We start from the raw sequence: 16,521 nt of genomic DNA on the forward strand, positions 1-16,521 counted from the left end.
TGGCCATGATAATCGTGACACCACATTTCAGTATCATACCTGGTTAGGATGGGGACACAGAGACAGGAGAATACATTTTGAGACACATCAGGGAGTCCGCTGTGTCCACGTCACACACACTTAGACACAGCAGACTGGGGCCACTCCACATGTTTGGGTTAATGTTTCAAATGGTCTAAATAAAAGGCTTTCCAATGAGATGCATCATCCCCAAACACTGAAACAAGTGAAGGACCAAAACTCTCTATGACACTGCTGAGATCTGTTTCTTTCCCCACAGTTAACCTCATGGACAGCTCTTCTTACATGATTAGACTATTTTACAGACCAACAAAAAGCCAGGGAGAACTAAACTAAACCAAACCCCTTTGTACTTCATATTCGTAAACAATGCTAACCCTAATTTATGCGTAAAATCATTCTGAAGAGCTCATCCTGGTCTCACTGAAGTGGCCTCCCGCTAAAGCTTTCATCACTTCTGGGTTCGTACAAATTGCATATGGGAGGCACATCTGATACACAGACTGGAGAGACACGACCACAAGCAAGAAGAAAAATGTTGCTGGACAAAACTCAAAGGTACTCGCTCTGATTACATCCATCCAAAGAGACACACTCAGAGCCTCAGCTGCTCTGCGCACCGGCCCGTGAGCAGAGCGCCAGCAGAGCGGAAAATGGGACAACATCGCCCTCTAGTGTCGCAAAATGTAATGATACAGCTTACCAATTCACACTGGTTCTGTTTGAGTGGAAATAGCCAAAGAAAACAACAATGGAACGCTGTAAAATTGGTTGTAGTAAAAACACTTGAGATGAAATGGGCTGCAGGGGACAAGGTAAAATTGGTGATTGATTTTTGGGATTAAAGGTGAGCTATGTAGGGCCAGGGGGGTCCATAGACTGTATAAAGAAGTGGGTTAAGGGAGTGTGATGTCACCCATAGCGTTCAGCTCCAGTCAAATCAAACTCATGGAGACTAACAGTTATAGAGGTAAAAATGGAGTCGAATTACATATTTGGAATTCCAAGTGCGAGTATCATAGCAACCAAAGAGCCAATCTGGAGAGGCTGTTGAAGGGAACGCCCCTTCGCTGTCAATCAAACCTGTTGCTAAAACCAACAGGAGTGACCTCGGGGAAAGAAGGCACCTGATTTGTCTGTTATTAATGTTCATATCTTGAGTTACAGACACAATAGAGAAATAAAAACACTGGATCATGTAGAGCGGGTTAATACGAACATTTAAGACCAAATTGACAAGCCTGAAAGCAACAGTTACAGACAGAGAGGGGACAGTTTTTTAGTGTAAAGTGAATTGGAGTCAGAGTCGATGGAGCCAGAAGTGCGCCCATGATCATTTCCTATTTGGAACACATTGGCTAGCAGGTTAACTATGTCCATGTATATATACAGTCTATGGTGGAACCAACTGCTTGCCTCCATGGAGATGTTAAAGTGTTGCCCCGGAATATTATACAGTAACTTGACTGCTTGTCTCCTTGCCTCACCAGCCAATCCCTTCTACATTCTGAAGGGACAATAGAGGGTGAAAATCACTCAAAGGCAGAAGACGTATTCTCTCAAAAACACTCAGAACAAAATATAACTTATTTTACTTGAGATAAATAAGACTTTGGAGCTTCCATTGGTGATTCTGTCAAAATCAGACCAGCTGTTTCTCAGTCCTTTATGATGTTGTTGTTTTGTTTTGGGTTTTTTTTTACATGTGAGCAGGCATGTTTGGTTTTTTTACATGATTGATTGGTTAATCCACCTGTCAATCACACCCTCTGAAATCAGGGACAGGATATGGCTCCGGATCCACACCTCTTTGTAAAGTTTTGTTAAAGTGTGTGATTCTGGCTGTACAGGTGACTTGTCTCCATGGAGAGGCTATATGTTTTACTTTTATACAAACAAGCAGCTAACCTTCCACCAGGAAAGTTACGCAGTGCTTCTTTAACTGTATTTAGAATTCTCAGGCTCCATTGCTCAGCTCAGTGTTTACCTTAGAAGTGTCTGGACCATCTTCCTGTCCAGTTCCTCTTGGGGCCTTCTGAGATCGTGGCGGGAAAAACAAACAAAATATTAGGGTTACTTCTGTAGGTTATAGCTACAATTACGCACACCGAAGTGTCCTTCCTAATTAACACATTCCTCGTTCAGTTGAATTTGTGACCTCTTGTGGCGCGGGTTGGTATGAGTCAGTCCTACAGGGCCAGGTCTGAGTAGATTTAATTATTATTACACTATTTTATGATCTCAGTTGCATCTCAATCAAAGTCACTGAATACATTTTTGTGTAGAAGCTTTATATTTAACTAACCATCAAAATAATGGCCCTAAATAAATTTAAATCTAATCTAATCGAACTATTTTGGCCTTTTAAATAATAATGTTCGCCCAGTTTGAAATCATGTGTTAATCAAGTATCAGGCTTAACCAAGTTGAACTGTGCTCATTTCTCATGTGGGTCAACACTCAGGCAGAATGTGAAAACACATGTTAACGTGTGTGCTATCTTACTGTAGAAATGTTCTGTCTCCATGAAGACTTCTCCCAGGGGCTGTTGGGTAAAAACCTTGACGGAGGCGCAAAAGGGGAGCGCCACGTTGTCCATTTCACGCGGCCTTGAGCGCAGACCTTTTCCTCAGACCAGTCAACGCTAACACACATTAATGGCTTGCACATGGGTGATTGGCACGTATTTATTTGAAATCCGTTTCAAATGGGCTCTCTGGCTGTGCGGCTTTAAGTCCACGAATATTTGTGGAATTGGTCCTGTGTTTAATTAGGCTCCTAATACAAACACGGCCCGTGACATAGACTCTCAGTTTGTAGGTGCCACGGGCCCTTACATATGGCACTAAAGCATTCATTAGAACTTGCATCATAGTCTTGAGGTAAATTGCTAATAGACTTTTGTGGCTCCCGTGGGTGTTTTGTTTGCGCATTCCGAACAAATTCAGCAGATGGCGCTGTAGTTCTACAAAACGTTTATTGCAACGAATAGGCTTTAAAGGCCTAAACACTGAATTTTGGTGGAAGTAAGAAGACAACAAAACTACAGTAACCTGCACAAGAAATAAAATGTTTTTGTTTTTTCTTGTTGGTTGTAATTTTCAAGGTCAATTTGCCACAACTGAATAAGGCACAGGACCAAAAACCCAATGGAAATGTCCTTGATCCACAGCAGGAGGACATTTTGCCGTGTGAAGTACACGCAGGCTGTGTACAGTGTTCTAACAGCATCACGAAGACACAAAAAACACAATTTTGTAAACCACAAAATGGTTGGTTATTTTAGAGGACTTTTTCAGTCGGCGTTACTCACGCACCAATTAGGCCTGTGTATTATTGTCTCCGGCCACTAAGAGGCATAAGAGCCTCATTTAATTCTACCAGCCTGTTTGAATGTGGTTAAAGAACATTTAGCATGTTCATTTACCAATAGTTGCCGATATGTTCAGTTTACAGAGAGTTTTCTCTTGTGCGTAAAATGTAGCCACGTGCGTAATAACATGGCGCCTATGTCCAGGCCAAGATAATCACTAACTTAATAATGACGCATGTGCTTTATAGCAGTTCATGTATGTACACGTTTTAGAGGCACGTTTAGACTATAGAATTAGAATTGTGTTATTGCCATGTTGAGTTTGTTCCAGTGCGCACACGGAGCGGGCGCGGTGGGCACTGTATCAGGTAAAGAGGCCTGTGCAGAGGCCTGTGAGCGTTTGTTCCTGCGCGGCCTCCCACGGGCACGGAGACGGTGACACATGCAAATGACACAACAAAGACTGAGTGATAAATGAGGCCCTCACACACATTAACACAGCCTTATCACCACAGCATCATTTGGCCCTCGCGCACATCCTCCTCCTGCTGTTCCTCGTCAGCCTCGTTACCCGGATTAGGGATTTCAAAACATTTGTTTTTCTTGGATTTACATATCTAAGTTCTTAAATGTCTTTCCCACAAAAGCTCCGGACACCACCCACAGCAAATGTAGGAATAACATCGCGGGAAAAGGATGGCGCACTAGGGGGATTTTTCTTAATTAACTGTAGCCTGTAAATAAGATAATTTTAGCGTGTCCAAAGTCCGTTCCATTTGGCCTTAAACGGCTTATAGTAATTAAATGTAACATCTATTTCAAATGAGTAAATCTTCCCATAAGGGCATCCTTTATCAAGCCGTTGTCTGTAGTGTTTTTATTTCACACTGACAGTACGCAGATACATTGATAGTGAACTAATAAAGACAGAGCCCTTCGCCCCAGTTGTTACTCCAAAGCTCTGACCCAGCCTCTTGTTGTTTTATGGAATCCACATAAACCCCCCTGTCCGCCTCCTGTGCGGCCCAGATGAGCCGGCTCCTTGCGCTGATGGCTGTGCTGACACCCGTTCAGTGTGAACGACATTTGGAGCTTTAACTCTCAAACACCTGATATCCACCCGCCGCGCACATCTCACACGTCCAGGGCCAAACGACGTTCATTTAGGCTTTAATGAGTTTCCACGGGCACTGCGTGGGGGGCCGCGCGCTCTTTCATGTGTTTATTCAGAGGCGCATCAGACTGAAACATGGGACAGCGGTCACACCTCAGGCCTCATTAGAGACCCGCACGATTTGCATGACGGGAATAAACAGCTGCAATACACTATGGCACGGCCAAAGCTATGCGTAACGGGCTGGGTTTGGTTTGCTTTGAGATTAACTTGATTGGTTTTCCACTTGCCATGAAATGTGTTTTCATGAAATATGTTTACATGCAACACCGCGTATTCAAGAAGAAAATGCGCATGAACACGTCGCTCTGTTGTACCGAAATATTATTATCATTATTATGATATTATAATGAAATTAAGCCAACAATGGGCCTATTCACACGAGTTTATATGCGAGGCTAAAGGTATAAATGACAGAAAATGTATTTTTTTCACTTTACCCAATTAAAAAAAATAAAATTATATAAAATGAAATGGTAATAATAATATTGGTAGTAATAACAGTAATAGCAATAATATTTATTAATACGTCAGATTCTTTTAGGGCCTTCATCGAATCCAATCGTTAAACATAATAAAACTAACAGTTAATGACTTTAAGTGTAATGCAGCTCACGCCCTTAGGAGCACTTTAATAACTCCAAAAGTCTAAAGGAGTAAAAGGGAGGAGTGAATTGAGGAAGGGGGAACTTTTATCAGTTTCCACAGGTTCACTCCATCTTCCAATCGGATGCTGGAGCGCGCGGAGGGAGGGAGGAGCAGCGCGAGCAACCAAAAGGGAGGAAAGAATGTCGAAGCGTAAAGAAGAAAAAAAGTCCTCGTTGAGCGTGGAGCTCGAGACTCGTCAGAAGCTGGAGTGATCCTAATGTTCAGAGCAGCGCGCGCGGACACACTTTAGAGGATCACGAGACTGTTCACAGGCAGGATGCAGGCGCGGTACTCGGTGTCCAGTCCCAACTCTCTGGGTGTAGTGCCTTATATCAGCAGCGAGCAGAGTTATTACCGGACCGGCGGAGGCGGCTACACGGGAATGCCAGCTCCCATGACCATGTACTCTCACGAGCAGTACCCTGCCGGCATGGCGCGCGCCTATGGCCCCTACACGCCTCAGCACCACCAGCCCAAAGACATGGTGAAGCCGCCCTACAGCTACATCGCGCTGATCACCATGGCCATTCAGAACTCTCCCGAGAAGAAGGTGACGCTGAACGGCATCTACCAGTTCATTATGGAGCGTTTTCCCTTTTACCGAGACAACAAGCAGGGCTGGCAGAACTCCATTCGCCACAACCTCAGCCTCAACGAGTGCTTCGTTAAAGTGCCACGCGATGATAAGAAGCCAGGCAAAGGCAGCTACTGGACCCTGGACCCGGACTCGTACAACATGTTTGAGAACGGGAGCTTTCTACGGCGCAGAAGGAGATTCAAAAAGAAGGACGTGCTGCGCGAGAAGGAAGAACGAGATTCACGGCAGAAGGAGCCCAGGGCTCAGAGCCGGGACCAAGACGTCCCGGGATCACAGCCCGTTCGGATCCAGGACATTAAGACTGAGAACGGGAGCTGTACACCGCCGCAGGCCGCGTCCCCTGCTTTACACGCGGTGCCAAAGATCGAGAGCCCAGACAGCTCGAGCTCCAGCGGTGCGTCCACAGGCAGCCCGTCCACGCGCTCGCTCAGTATGGACGAGCAGCAGCACGCGCATAACCAGGCCACGGTACAAGGCTTTTCTGTGGACAACATCATGACCTCACTGCGAGGCTCCCCTCATGCTGACATGTCACCGCCACTCGTGGCATCCTCGCGCACAGGTATGTCTCTGTCCCTGAGCTACTCACCCGGACAGACGTACACCAGCCCCACGCCGTGTGCGCAGAATGTAATCACAAACTCTAGTAGCGGCACATATCACTGCAACATGCAGGCCATGAGCCTTTACGCGGGCGTGGAACGCGCGGCCAGCATCCCCCCGACCACAGCGGCTCTGGACGAGGCCTTACCCGAGTACTGTGTCACCACCACGGCCAACAGCAGCCCCAGCAGCTTGAGCCAAGACCACCTCCCACACCACGCGCACCAAGGCCGGATCACGTCCTGGTACGGAGACCTGGGCCACCTGAGCTACCCAACCTCACAGCAGCAGAACTTCCACGCGATGAACGGGAGTAACAGCTGCCAGATGGGCTTTCCGGGGCCCGGACAGTCTCTGTACCGCGCGCCAGGGGCCTTCGTCTATGACTGCAGCAAGTTCTGACCCACGCGCATATAATGCGTGCGCACACGCTCTGTATTTTTACTGTTTATGGACAAGAGTTTTGAATACAAGACGTGTTTCACCTAAGACACGTAAGTCTCTCTGCTTTATTCCAAACAGTTACAGACTGTAAATTAATCTTAATAGTAATTTATTTTAGATGGAAGGGAGTGGTCAGAGACTCGGAGGACCAAATACTTTAGAACGTCTCTGCGGTCACACTATGAACTAAGTGCCTATTGTTGTATAGAACTAGACGGACTGTGTAGCTCAGTATTTTATTCACCCTGTTCATGTTCAAAAGGCATTACGTTATGTTTCTTAATAAAGCGCCTCTATTTGAGATACATTGGAGTGATGATTATTGGCCATAAGAACAGCTCTCATTCATATTTCAAAGCTTTGGCAGATTAAAGAAACTGTGAAATGTTCATCTGTAAAACACAAACATATATGAGTTGGCATAAATTAGGACAGGTTTACTAAAGTCTTTGACCATCTGCAACAAATGTTTTTTTTATATACATATATTTTTTGCAGTATTTTTTTTCGTTTTGTTTTTTTTAATCAACGAGCCTACTAAATGAATTGAAAGTTTTAGGCCACAAAACACAGATGCCTGTCCCAATAGGCGGCCCAGTCCAAATGTTTTATACAAACACAAGATCATGGGAATTATAAATATTTCCCAATCTCATTTGAAAGTCCTCATCGCGTCCAGAGAGAGCTGTGTGGAAAAACACACCTTTTCTACAGGCGCATTCAGGGTTCAGTCTGGTGCTGGTTTGATTTTGAAGAGCACAGGCCTGATTTTAGCACGCAGCCTGATGTCTGTTGTGTTCACGTGGGGTGCAGGCGGTAAACAAAAGCACGTGCATGAACGAGGCCTCTTTTACAAACAACAGGCCACTCTGCTGTTTGTGGGCACAGTGACACCGTACTACAAACAGACTGGCAATCCTTTTTACGCACACAGTGAACCATCAGAGTGACGATCTGCTCTTGTTGTGTGCATTTAGAGTCTGGGGGGAGAGGGGGGCAGTTTATTTGCGCTCCAAGGGGATTTCATATTGTCACACTCAACTGTTTGCTTTTCCAGATAGATTTTTTTTTTAAATTCTGAAACCAAATTACAGCAGTATATAACCTACTATTGTTTGTTGTTGTTTTTTTTTGTTTTGTTTTTTTGTTTTTTTCAAAATAACAAAACATCCAAATTTGATGTTGAAAAATAAAAATAGCAGAGGATTGGTTAGAATTTGACTTGACATAAATTGGCAAAATAAAGGCAATTGTAGCCTGGTGTTATGTAAGAATTTTTACTATATATTCTAAGACAATGAATAATAATAATAATAATAATAATAACAATAATAATAATAATAATAATAATAATAATAATAATAATAATAATAATAAACAAATTAATGATACAACAATAATAGGCGAAATGCTAAAGACTTAACTCTTTGCACACCAATGCAATGCGTAATCTTGAATTGACAGCCGTTTGTTCTGTGTCATTTGCTCAAATCAACATGAGTGACAGGACTTTTTTCCCCTTGGGCATTCCACATATATGTCACTACATCACATACCGCTGCTTACCAATCCTCACTACTTGTGTGTATGTGTGTGTGCGTGTGTGTGTGTGTTTTTTAACAATGGCCTTATTATGATTCATGGCCCAATCAGGTAGGCGGAGGACGCGAAGGAAAATCATGACAGGACAGGGCAGGATAGCGCGAGGGTATCCAGGTCAACAGAGGATGTCAACAAAAAGATGGCTTGAGGAATAAGGAGTAAGAAACGGGACTAGAACCCACCACGTGGCGATACAGGCTTATCTCCACAGTTTTACGACCCGAGATGGATCATACGGAGTTTGGAAAGTTGTTGAAGGGAAATAAAAGGCCCCAAGAGGAAAACAGGTCCCTCAGTCTGGAAATAAATACAGATTAAACGCGTATCTCAGGGCTTTCATTAAACCTAAGTATGTTGTTGAGAATGGGACGATAATGTGCCAAATGTTCAGGGAGAAAACAGAGTTTGGAGAGGTCTGGTTTGTTGCGCTTTTGGCTCCAGGTGCGCGTCTCTTTGTGCAGGACGAGTGAAGAAGAAGAGGGCAGACGTGCTCCTGACAGGGCCCTTTATCTTTTACGCACAAAAGAGCAGCGCGAGGGAAACGTGGGAAATCAGGGAAAAAAAGATTTACAAATATATATATATTATTTTTATTAAGCCGTTAAACAAAATCCTATCCAAAATTTTCCACATTAAGAAATTTAAATTATATTAAAAGAGAATAAATATTCGGAAATATTTTAAAAAGAGGCCATTGCAGTCGTTTTCTGACTTAACAGGGCTCTTGAGAGAATAAAAAATGAAACCTAAAGTCGAGATTTTGGTCTTTACGCAGGCCTCTTTGGGGATCAGTCAGCGCAACTTAACACCCGACCCTTCACTGCGTAATTACAGCCCTCCACATAAAACACTGAGACACTTTACGCGCACAAAAATATTCTGAAACGATTGAACCAAAGGCTGTTTTTTTTATCTGAGTATTATATTTGGAACAAAAACAAAATATCCCACAATGCAAATTATAATGAACCCCTTTGAACCCCATTTTGAATAAGTTAACACATTCAAAATCCTGTATGAGTGAAATTCACCATTGCTGAGTTTCTAGATATTTTCTGGGTGAAAAAGAAAAGTGACATTAGTAAAAAAAAAAAAAAAAAAAAAAAAAAAAGGAATCACAACTGTTGCAAATTTCGTGACAATGCCTTTTGAAATAGGATTTTTTTTATTTATTTTTTTTTACAGAATTTAGATCAACAAAATGAACACTCTCCAATAACCTAAAAGTATCTATTTTAAAATATTTCATGTTGCCACTAGTAACTTTTTAAATCAGTGAAACTAAACACTAACAAAAGCATTCATTTGTTGCTTGATCAGTTTGTAATTCACATATCATCAAGAGGAAACAGATTCTTTCAACTTCTTTCCTCCAAAATACATAATTATAATAATCTATAATAATAATGTTTTCTTTTAAAAATCCATTTCCAGAGCAGTTCTAGCCCCCTGTGACTCTCTGGTCCAGACTGTGGTCATCTCCCGAGCTCAAATGGAGCGTTAAAGCTGCTAATCCTCTCTAGATGTTTGTGGAAGCATCTAAAAGGCCCTGCACTAGTCTAACATCTCCGTCCAGATCTTGATGCGTTTGACTTGATTTTCTTGCCAACATGAAAGCTGTAGAGAGCCGTGTGATGGCTGCTGAGGGCGGGCTGCACCTGCGAGCGGCTCAGAGGCAGGCTGACCGGGCGCCGTGTGTGTGTTTATGAAGAACACATCTGCTTCTCATCGGAGCCCGGACCCCAGAGCAGCGCTAACGCTTTAGGCTCTGACGTCCTAGAGGTGCTGTCCTCAAAATACAGAGTCCCACCTTTCTCTCTCACTACAGGACACACACATACACACACACATGCAGGGCGCTGTAATTGAGTCCCGAGGCTTTCAAAGGATCATGGGAAAATACACGCTTAGAACTGTAGTGCTGCATCTGCTGTTTTAAATACTTAGGTCTCATTTGGATTAGGTGGAGGTCTTGTGTAAGTTTGTGTGATAGTAGCAGGAGTATGAAATGATTTGTATCAGCGCTTGTAGAATGTAAGAGTGTTCAATTAAAAGCCATTAACCATCACAACATAACCATAACTGTAAAGTGCAAATTTTATATAGCGTGAGTTATGCCATTTCTCATTAGCAAAATCTTAACAGTGTCTTAAGGTCAGATATCTGCACAATAAAAAAAAAACCCAAAAAAACAAAAACAAAGATATTTTATGGGCATGTGGACAAACCTTTCTATTACTACTGTTAGGTTTTTTCATTTTCTTTTTTTGTCTTTCCGCTTTGTTTTTTCTCAGCTTTGACTATTGTTAAAATTTCACATTTAGTTATTGCATATTTACACATCGTAAACAAAGTCAAAATGTATTTTTCAAAATGGTACATTGAAGCATGAAGTGGCTCACTCTGCTTTTGTGCCAATGTCAACACGCTGAACTGACGCCGGGACTTTGGGGTTTAGGATCCGGTAAAAAGCTTTACCTGTCAAACACTGAACACAGCACAGAAAGAACAGCTGGAGGAGGAACAGTCTCAAGAACAGTATAAAGAATTTACCTCATGATTTTGTTTGAAAAAGGCATTTTTATTTGTATCAAATTTGGTCAGTTGCAAAAACCTTCATTTCTTTAACAGTTGCACGATTCCACTTTATATTTTACATTAGACGTTATATGTTCCTTCTTGATGAAATGAAAACACAAAGGCCACAAAAGTGACTTAAAACAAGAATAAACAAAACATAAATACTCATTAAATCAATTCTATAAATAAAACATAGGGAAAAATCAGGAGATGGCACAAAACAGTTGCATTGTGTTAGAGTAAAAAGACACATTGACTTAATTTGGAAATGTAATGAACCCTGCTCTGGGGTCAAAGGTCACCTCTGGAGTGTCACATGGTACAGTTGTGCGGATGGCGCTCAGGCGTTGGGGTTGTTCTTCATGAGCTCGATGTCTGCTTCCACCATCTCCTTCACCAAATCCTGTTTAAGAACAAAGTTACGACGAGTGTGAAAGTGCTGCTGTTTGAAGCACAATAAAACCTGGGTTCAAGCTGAATTAAAACCAGAACAATATTAATTTTTTGTTTGTTTTTTTTTTGTTTTTCTATGGACAGCTTAAATAATGATTGTAAATAATTGTTTGTCAAATGTAAATACACTTTTCCTTGTTTTGTTTTGAAGTATTTGCAGATAGATTAGATATAACCATTCTGCTGTATTTTAATGAAGATTCCTCCTTAGTACCTCAGTTTTTAGAGTAAGAACCAAAACCTCTACCTGAAAAATAATAATTTGTTGTAATTACAGTTATATGTAATTATACTACCACATAAATAACATACGCCAATAAAAATAAATAGTTATAAACACTATTGAAAGGCTAATCGTGGTTTAAAATAACTTCAGCACATTATCCTGTCAGTCAAAAGTAACTATTTCAAAACATAAATGCGTTTTGTTTTATTTTATGAAGTTAGAACATTTCCATTAGGGCTCAAGACTAAAACAGCTGTTATGCAAAAAAAGGCATAAGGGTATTTCGTTGGAAGTACTTTAATTACCAGGAATCAAATCCGAATCAGGTTTTGTCTATTCCAAGATAAGACAACAGTGAATACCTCAACTTTTACTACTACTAACAAATACAAACAATCCGAGTTGGGAACGCAAACACTTTTACATCAAGTGTGGGTGACAAGTTTGGATTGTGAAAATGCAAAAGTGAAAAAATAAAACACCACAGCTCTGTTTGTAGCATTTTGTATTTTGTATATTTTTTTCAATACACTTAACATGAAGCTTGAACCAGGAAGTCCGAGCAAAAACACATACCTCAAAAGTGACCCGCGGCTTCCATCCGAACTTCTGATAGGCTTTGGAGCTGTCCCCTTGAAGAAAGTCCTGCAGAGATGAAACAAATTATGAAAATATGTTCTGGAGCATTAAGAATCTGGCTGTCCCGAAGTGTAAAGAAAGACACCATTTTGAAAACATCCCTTGGGATTGAGAGAACTGGGAAGGTCACAGAGTCTCCCCAGCCATCAATCCACAGAGCTGGCCCCGCAGCGCAGATACGACTGCACCCCGACCTCCTCCCACCCCTCGCGCCCCCACCCGGTCGCTGCCAGAGCTTGATGAATTGTGGGACTCTGGTGGTGGGACCCCTCCTCTCCCTCACTCTTTTGGCCTCCTGTTGAGTTTTACTTCGAGTTCAAGATCCAGAGAGGCTCGCTGAGGACCACCAAAGAACCAGGACGGCAGCACCCCGCAAAAAGTCACGCTGTGTTTTTCAAAGCCGATATTGTATTTTGAGATTTTCTTTAAAAGGTGCAGGGTGTGATTTTTGACATCTTGAAACATCTTGAACGTGAAAAAAAAAACAGTTTACAGTGGTCCAAAGTTATTCCTCAATTAGCTTGTGCATTTAGAGCATGGTAATCATTCACAGCGATGAGTTTATAAGCACTTTTCACAACTTCACGGTAACGCTAACAACAGCACGTTAACAGTACTCCTTCAGACAATAACATGCTTCGTAATAAGACGCAGACAGCACGCAGAGAACTCGTTTTGTCCTTTTGCAATAAATCTGCACCGGGGCAAGACACATTTTACTGACGTACACTGCAGAGAAAAATCAGGATTAGCTACTTTGCACAACAGCCGTGTATTTTACGTTCATTCTCAAAGCAGAAAAAAAGAACATTAATCAAAACTTAAAAGCGAATTTGATAAAAATCTTGCTTCTCATGGTTCATGCAAGTAAACCGGCTCCACTTCCCCTTTAAGTGTGATGAATGTCTACATCGCGACGAAACCAGCAATTAGGCGTTAAAGCGAGAGCCTTTTGTCCCATTTTACAACTACAACTGTTTGAAAGACTTGACTTTTTGCAGATCTTTTGCGTTCTACACTGGCAACGCAATACATGTTTATTTTATTTTGCCTTTTTCGTGAAAACTGACAGCAACCGACACGAACCCGGGCCTGAATCAAACTTCAAAATGTGATGTACTCGCTGCTCTAAAAGGTAAAGTTTCATGCCTTTTTTTTCACAGGAATAGCCTTGTCACTATAATCACTATATCGACTGTTTTTGTGGTTTAAATCTGCTCTTGAGTTTTGGTGTCAGTGGCATAAATTAGTTTCAGTATTAGCGTTTATTGTCTATATTTACTTAGATATATATCGAACTTCAGAATGAGTTATGTGACAGGTCTACACATAAATCTATCAGTAAACGCAGTATTTTACGTCAACATATTTGAACAAAGAGAGAGGGAGTAATGTTTTCACTGCAGTAAAATACATTTGGCACTTGACATTACATTAAACATTACTACACAAAGCGTAAACGGAAGGACTCCTGTCTGTTTTTGCAAATTCACATTTCATTTATAAATATGAACAATATCGTATCTGTAAAGCGGGAATCTTCAGTGACAAACAAAACTTCGACGAACCAGAAGACGCCATATTCGCTGTTTTTCTGCTCGTCTCCATCCCATATTGTCAAAAGCAGAGCTGCGTTTGTATCTGACACCGCACCTCTTGAGAACGTCTTTTCTTGCTGATCTTATGACAGAGGAACGCTCGGAGGCAGCGGGGGCACATCAGGGGCTTTTGGAGAGCAGGGACCCACAGCTTAGCCTCAATCACGCTCCACACATAATACTATACACGGAACACACACACTGAAGCACATACAGACAAGTATAGGCCCGATTCTACCTCCCGTATGATCCGGCTGCAGCGAAAACCTGGTTCAGAAAGAGGTAAGGAGGGATTTTTAACCAAAGGATGAAAGAATAAACCTGTTTTACATGTGGGAAGCACTGTATTCCCTCAATCCATTTTTGGCTCCTCATCGCCCTTATAACTGGAAACATTTGCAGACTAATTATCCAAAGAAATTAGCCATAACTTATCATGGGGCTAAATGCAATTACTATAGGTTGACTCGCACCAAAATTACATTAAATAATCCACTTTCGTTATAATTATATTGATTACAGCTGGTAATGGAGAGAATGTTCATTTCGAAGCGAGTTGAAAAGAAAACTTCGGAAAGCCTTGTCACGAAAGAGCCTTTGAGTGTGAGCGTTCATATTTGGGGAGATGTAATGAAACAGGAGTCACATGGTCCTGAAGCAGCGCTCTGATTGGCTGTGTCATACCAAGGAGGTGGATGTGATAAATTGGGGATCTTTTGGTATCTGACTGTAGGAATCTGAGATATAAATGAGCTGGAAAAGTTGGACCAGAGACTTTTGGAGATAAGGCGTTTTCAAAGGTAGTGTATGGATGAACATATAATGAACACATGAGTTTAGTTTACAGTAGGTGCATTATAACAACATAGAAAACTCAGCAATTTATTTATTTAACTTCAAACTATAAATAGCATATGAGTAAGCAGTGGATTTTAATGAGACTATGAAAAACATTATCTGAAACATTATCTGAAAACAAATTACGTTTCTTAAAGTTGCAGTACTGGCTTTTTAATGAGTCTGGGTCATAAATGAGTCTCATTTCTCATTCCCCCACAGAGTTTAAAGTAAAGCTTTTTGTGACGAATTCACACTGAAATTCATGTTTTATTATATTTTTGTTTAATTACAGGGTTTCACATGACATCACAACATGCTAAAGGCCAATAATATTTAATACAGATGGACGGCAGCTAAAATTTATATTGCTAAAATGCAGATTTGTGTTGCAGTACAGTGAGGTCTCGGGTCTAGTTCTAATAGAAATGATCAACATGTGTGAATATGGTAAGGTACAATGTAATTAACAGGAAATTCTGTCTTTTGCTCCCCGTCTGGGATTATGACATCATCACAATCTAACGTCTCAAAACCACCAATATACCTCAATAAATTCTGTAATATTTTAAGTTTTTAATAATTTTTTGCACACCAGTACTGAGAGTGAAGCGTAATTTTACCTACTAAACACTAACACAAGTATAATGTGTTGCCATATACTGTGCGAGCATAATCCTCATTTCTCCTTGTATCCACATTAACTCATCTATCATCAGCGGCGCGTTGTAAAAGATTCCACTCAGACTGGAAGCTCAACATCTGCTGAAACCCGACTCTGCCCTGCCAAGTGCACGCCTCAGCACACCAGCGCACACTTCATAATCCAGGAAGTTAATCCCAGAGCCTGGCTTCTCTCACCCGGCTTTGTGCAGGTGACAGACCCTCTCACCCTCCCAAATCCCTCTGTAAACCGCCGCTGCTCACTGGATACCGGCCGCTAACAAGAGCGCCGCGCGGACGAGTCAGCTCACCCCAAACTGAGCCAATATTTCAACATGAACTGTTAACAGATGGGGGAACAATATAATCTTCATATGGATCCGATTTGGAGGCCAAGCCAGAGTTTTGGTACAGTTTTATACAGTGACGGTGCAAACAAGTCCAACAGTCAGCAGGTGATGGGGTTAATTTGCTACTACTAGAATAATGCATGTCTACATATGACCCAATGTAAAAGCACGTGTGAGGTTAGCAATATTTTCTGGGTCACTTTCAAACCCCCCCATAAATTTGTGTATCAGTGCAACCGCAAAAGGAAATGATTTGTATATTCAAATGAGAACTAAACAGTCAAGATGCGACGCTCAGCTACAAATTAAAGGTGTATCGCGGAACATTTCTGGTGGAGACCTGCTTGTTTCCCTGGAATCAGCCACAGTGGTGCCAAACTATTTATTCAATCTACAGTTTTTTAGGTTTTCTGCCTTAAAATACTTGAAAAACATGCATTCTTATTGTGAGTAATGTGCCCTCTCCACAGATCTGACCTGATCTAATAACAATAAGCAGAGGCAGGTAGAAAAATTGTACTCAAGTAAAACTATGACGTATAATATCACTCAAGTAGAAGCACAAAGTAGTGGTCCAGTGCTACAAAGGTAAGTAAAATGCAATGCCGTGCTACATTCTACACAAAGAAATAACATCTCCGTGGAAACAAGCAGGTGGCGCTCCCTCTACCAGAAATATTACAGTAGTGCACCTATAATGTTTCGCAAAATTTGTATTCGATTCAACTCCACCTTCTCTCGCTCTGTGCCACTCTGAACAGAACTTTACAAA

General features: G+C 41.6%; 2 protein-coding genes across 2 annotated transcripts in view; one reads left to right on the forward strand and one right to left on the reverse strand.

Moving 5' to 3' along the window:
• The first annotated feature begins 5,271 nt into the window (after positions 1–5,271).
• On the forward strand, positions 5,272–7,097 carry LOC117370260 (forkhead box C1-A-like). The gene has a single exon (XM_033965653.2). The coding sequence runs from the start codon at positions 5,434–5,436 to the stop codon at positions 6,757–6,759; it is 1,326 nt and encodes a 441-aa protein (XP_033821544.1). The 5' UTR covers positions 5,272–5,433; the 3' UTR covers positions 6,760–7,097.
• A 3,878-nt stretch (positions 7,098–10,975) lies between these two features.
• gmds (GDP-mannose 4,6-dehydratase) overlaps positions 10,976–16,521 on the reverse strand; it is a 171,195-nt gene continuing 165,649 nt past the window's right edge. Inside the window, exons 10-11 of the mRNA XM_033965615.2 lie at positions 12,239–12,307; positions 10,976–11,386 (exon numbers count right to left, since the gene is read on the reverse strand). Of these exons, the coding sequence (XP_033821506.1) occupies positions 11,324–11,386; positions 12,239–12,307 (132 nt within the window). The 3' untranslated portion in view covers positions 10,976–11,323. The remainder of the gene's footprint in view (positions 11,387–12,238; positions 12,308–16,521) is intronic.

This window comes from Periophthalmus magnuspinnatus, chromosome 4 (genome assembly GCF_009829125.3).
Source record: "Periophthalmus magnuspinnatus isolate fPerMag1 chromosome 4, fPerMag1.2.pri, whole genome shotgun sequence".
NCBI lineage: Eukaryota > Metazoa > Chordata > Actinopteri > Gobiiformes > Gobiidae > Periophthalmus > Periophthalmus magnuspinnatus.

Bases quoted from the DNA above. Each gene is read 5' to 3' on its own strand.
- LOC117370260 (XM_033965653.2), top strand. From the start codon at position 5,434: ATGCAGGCGCGGTACTCGGTGTCCAGTCCCAACTCTCTGGGTGTAGTG.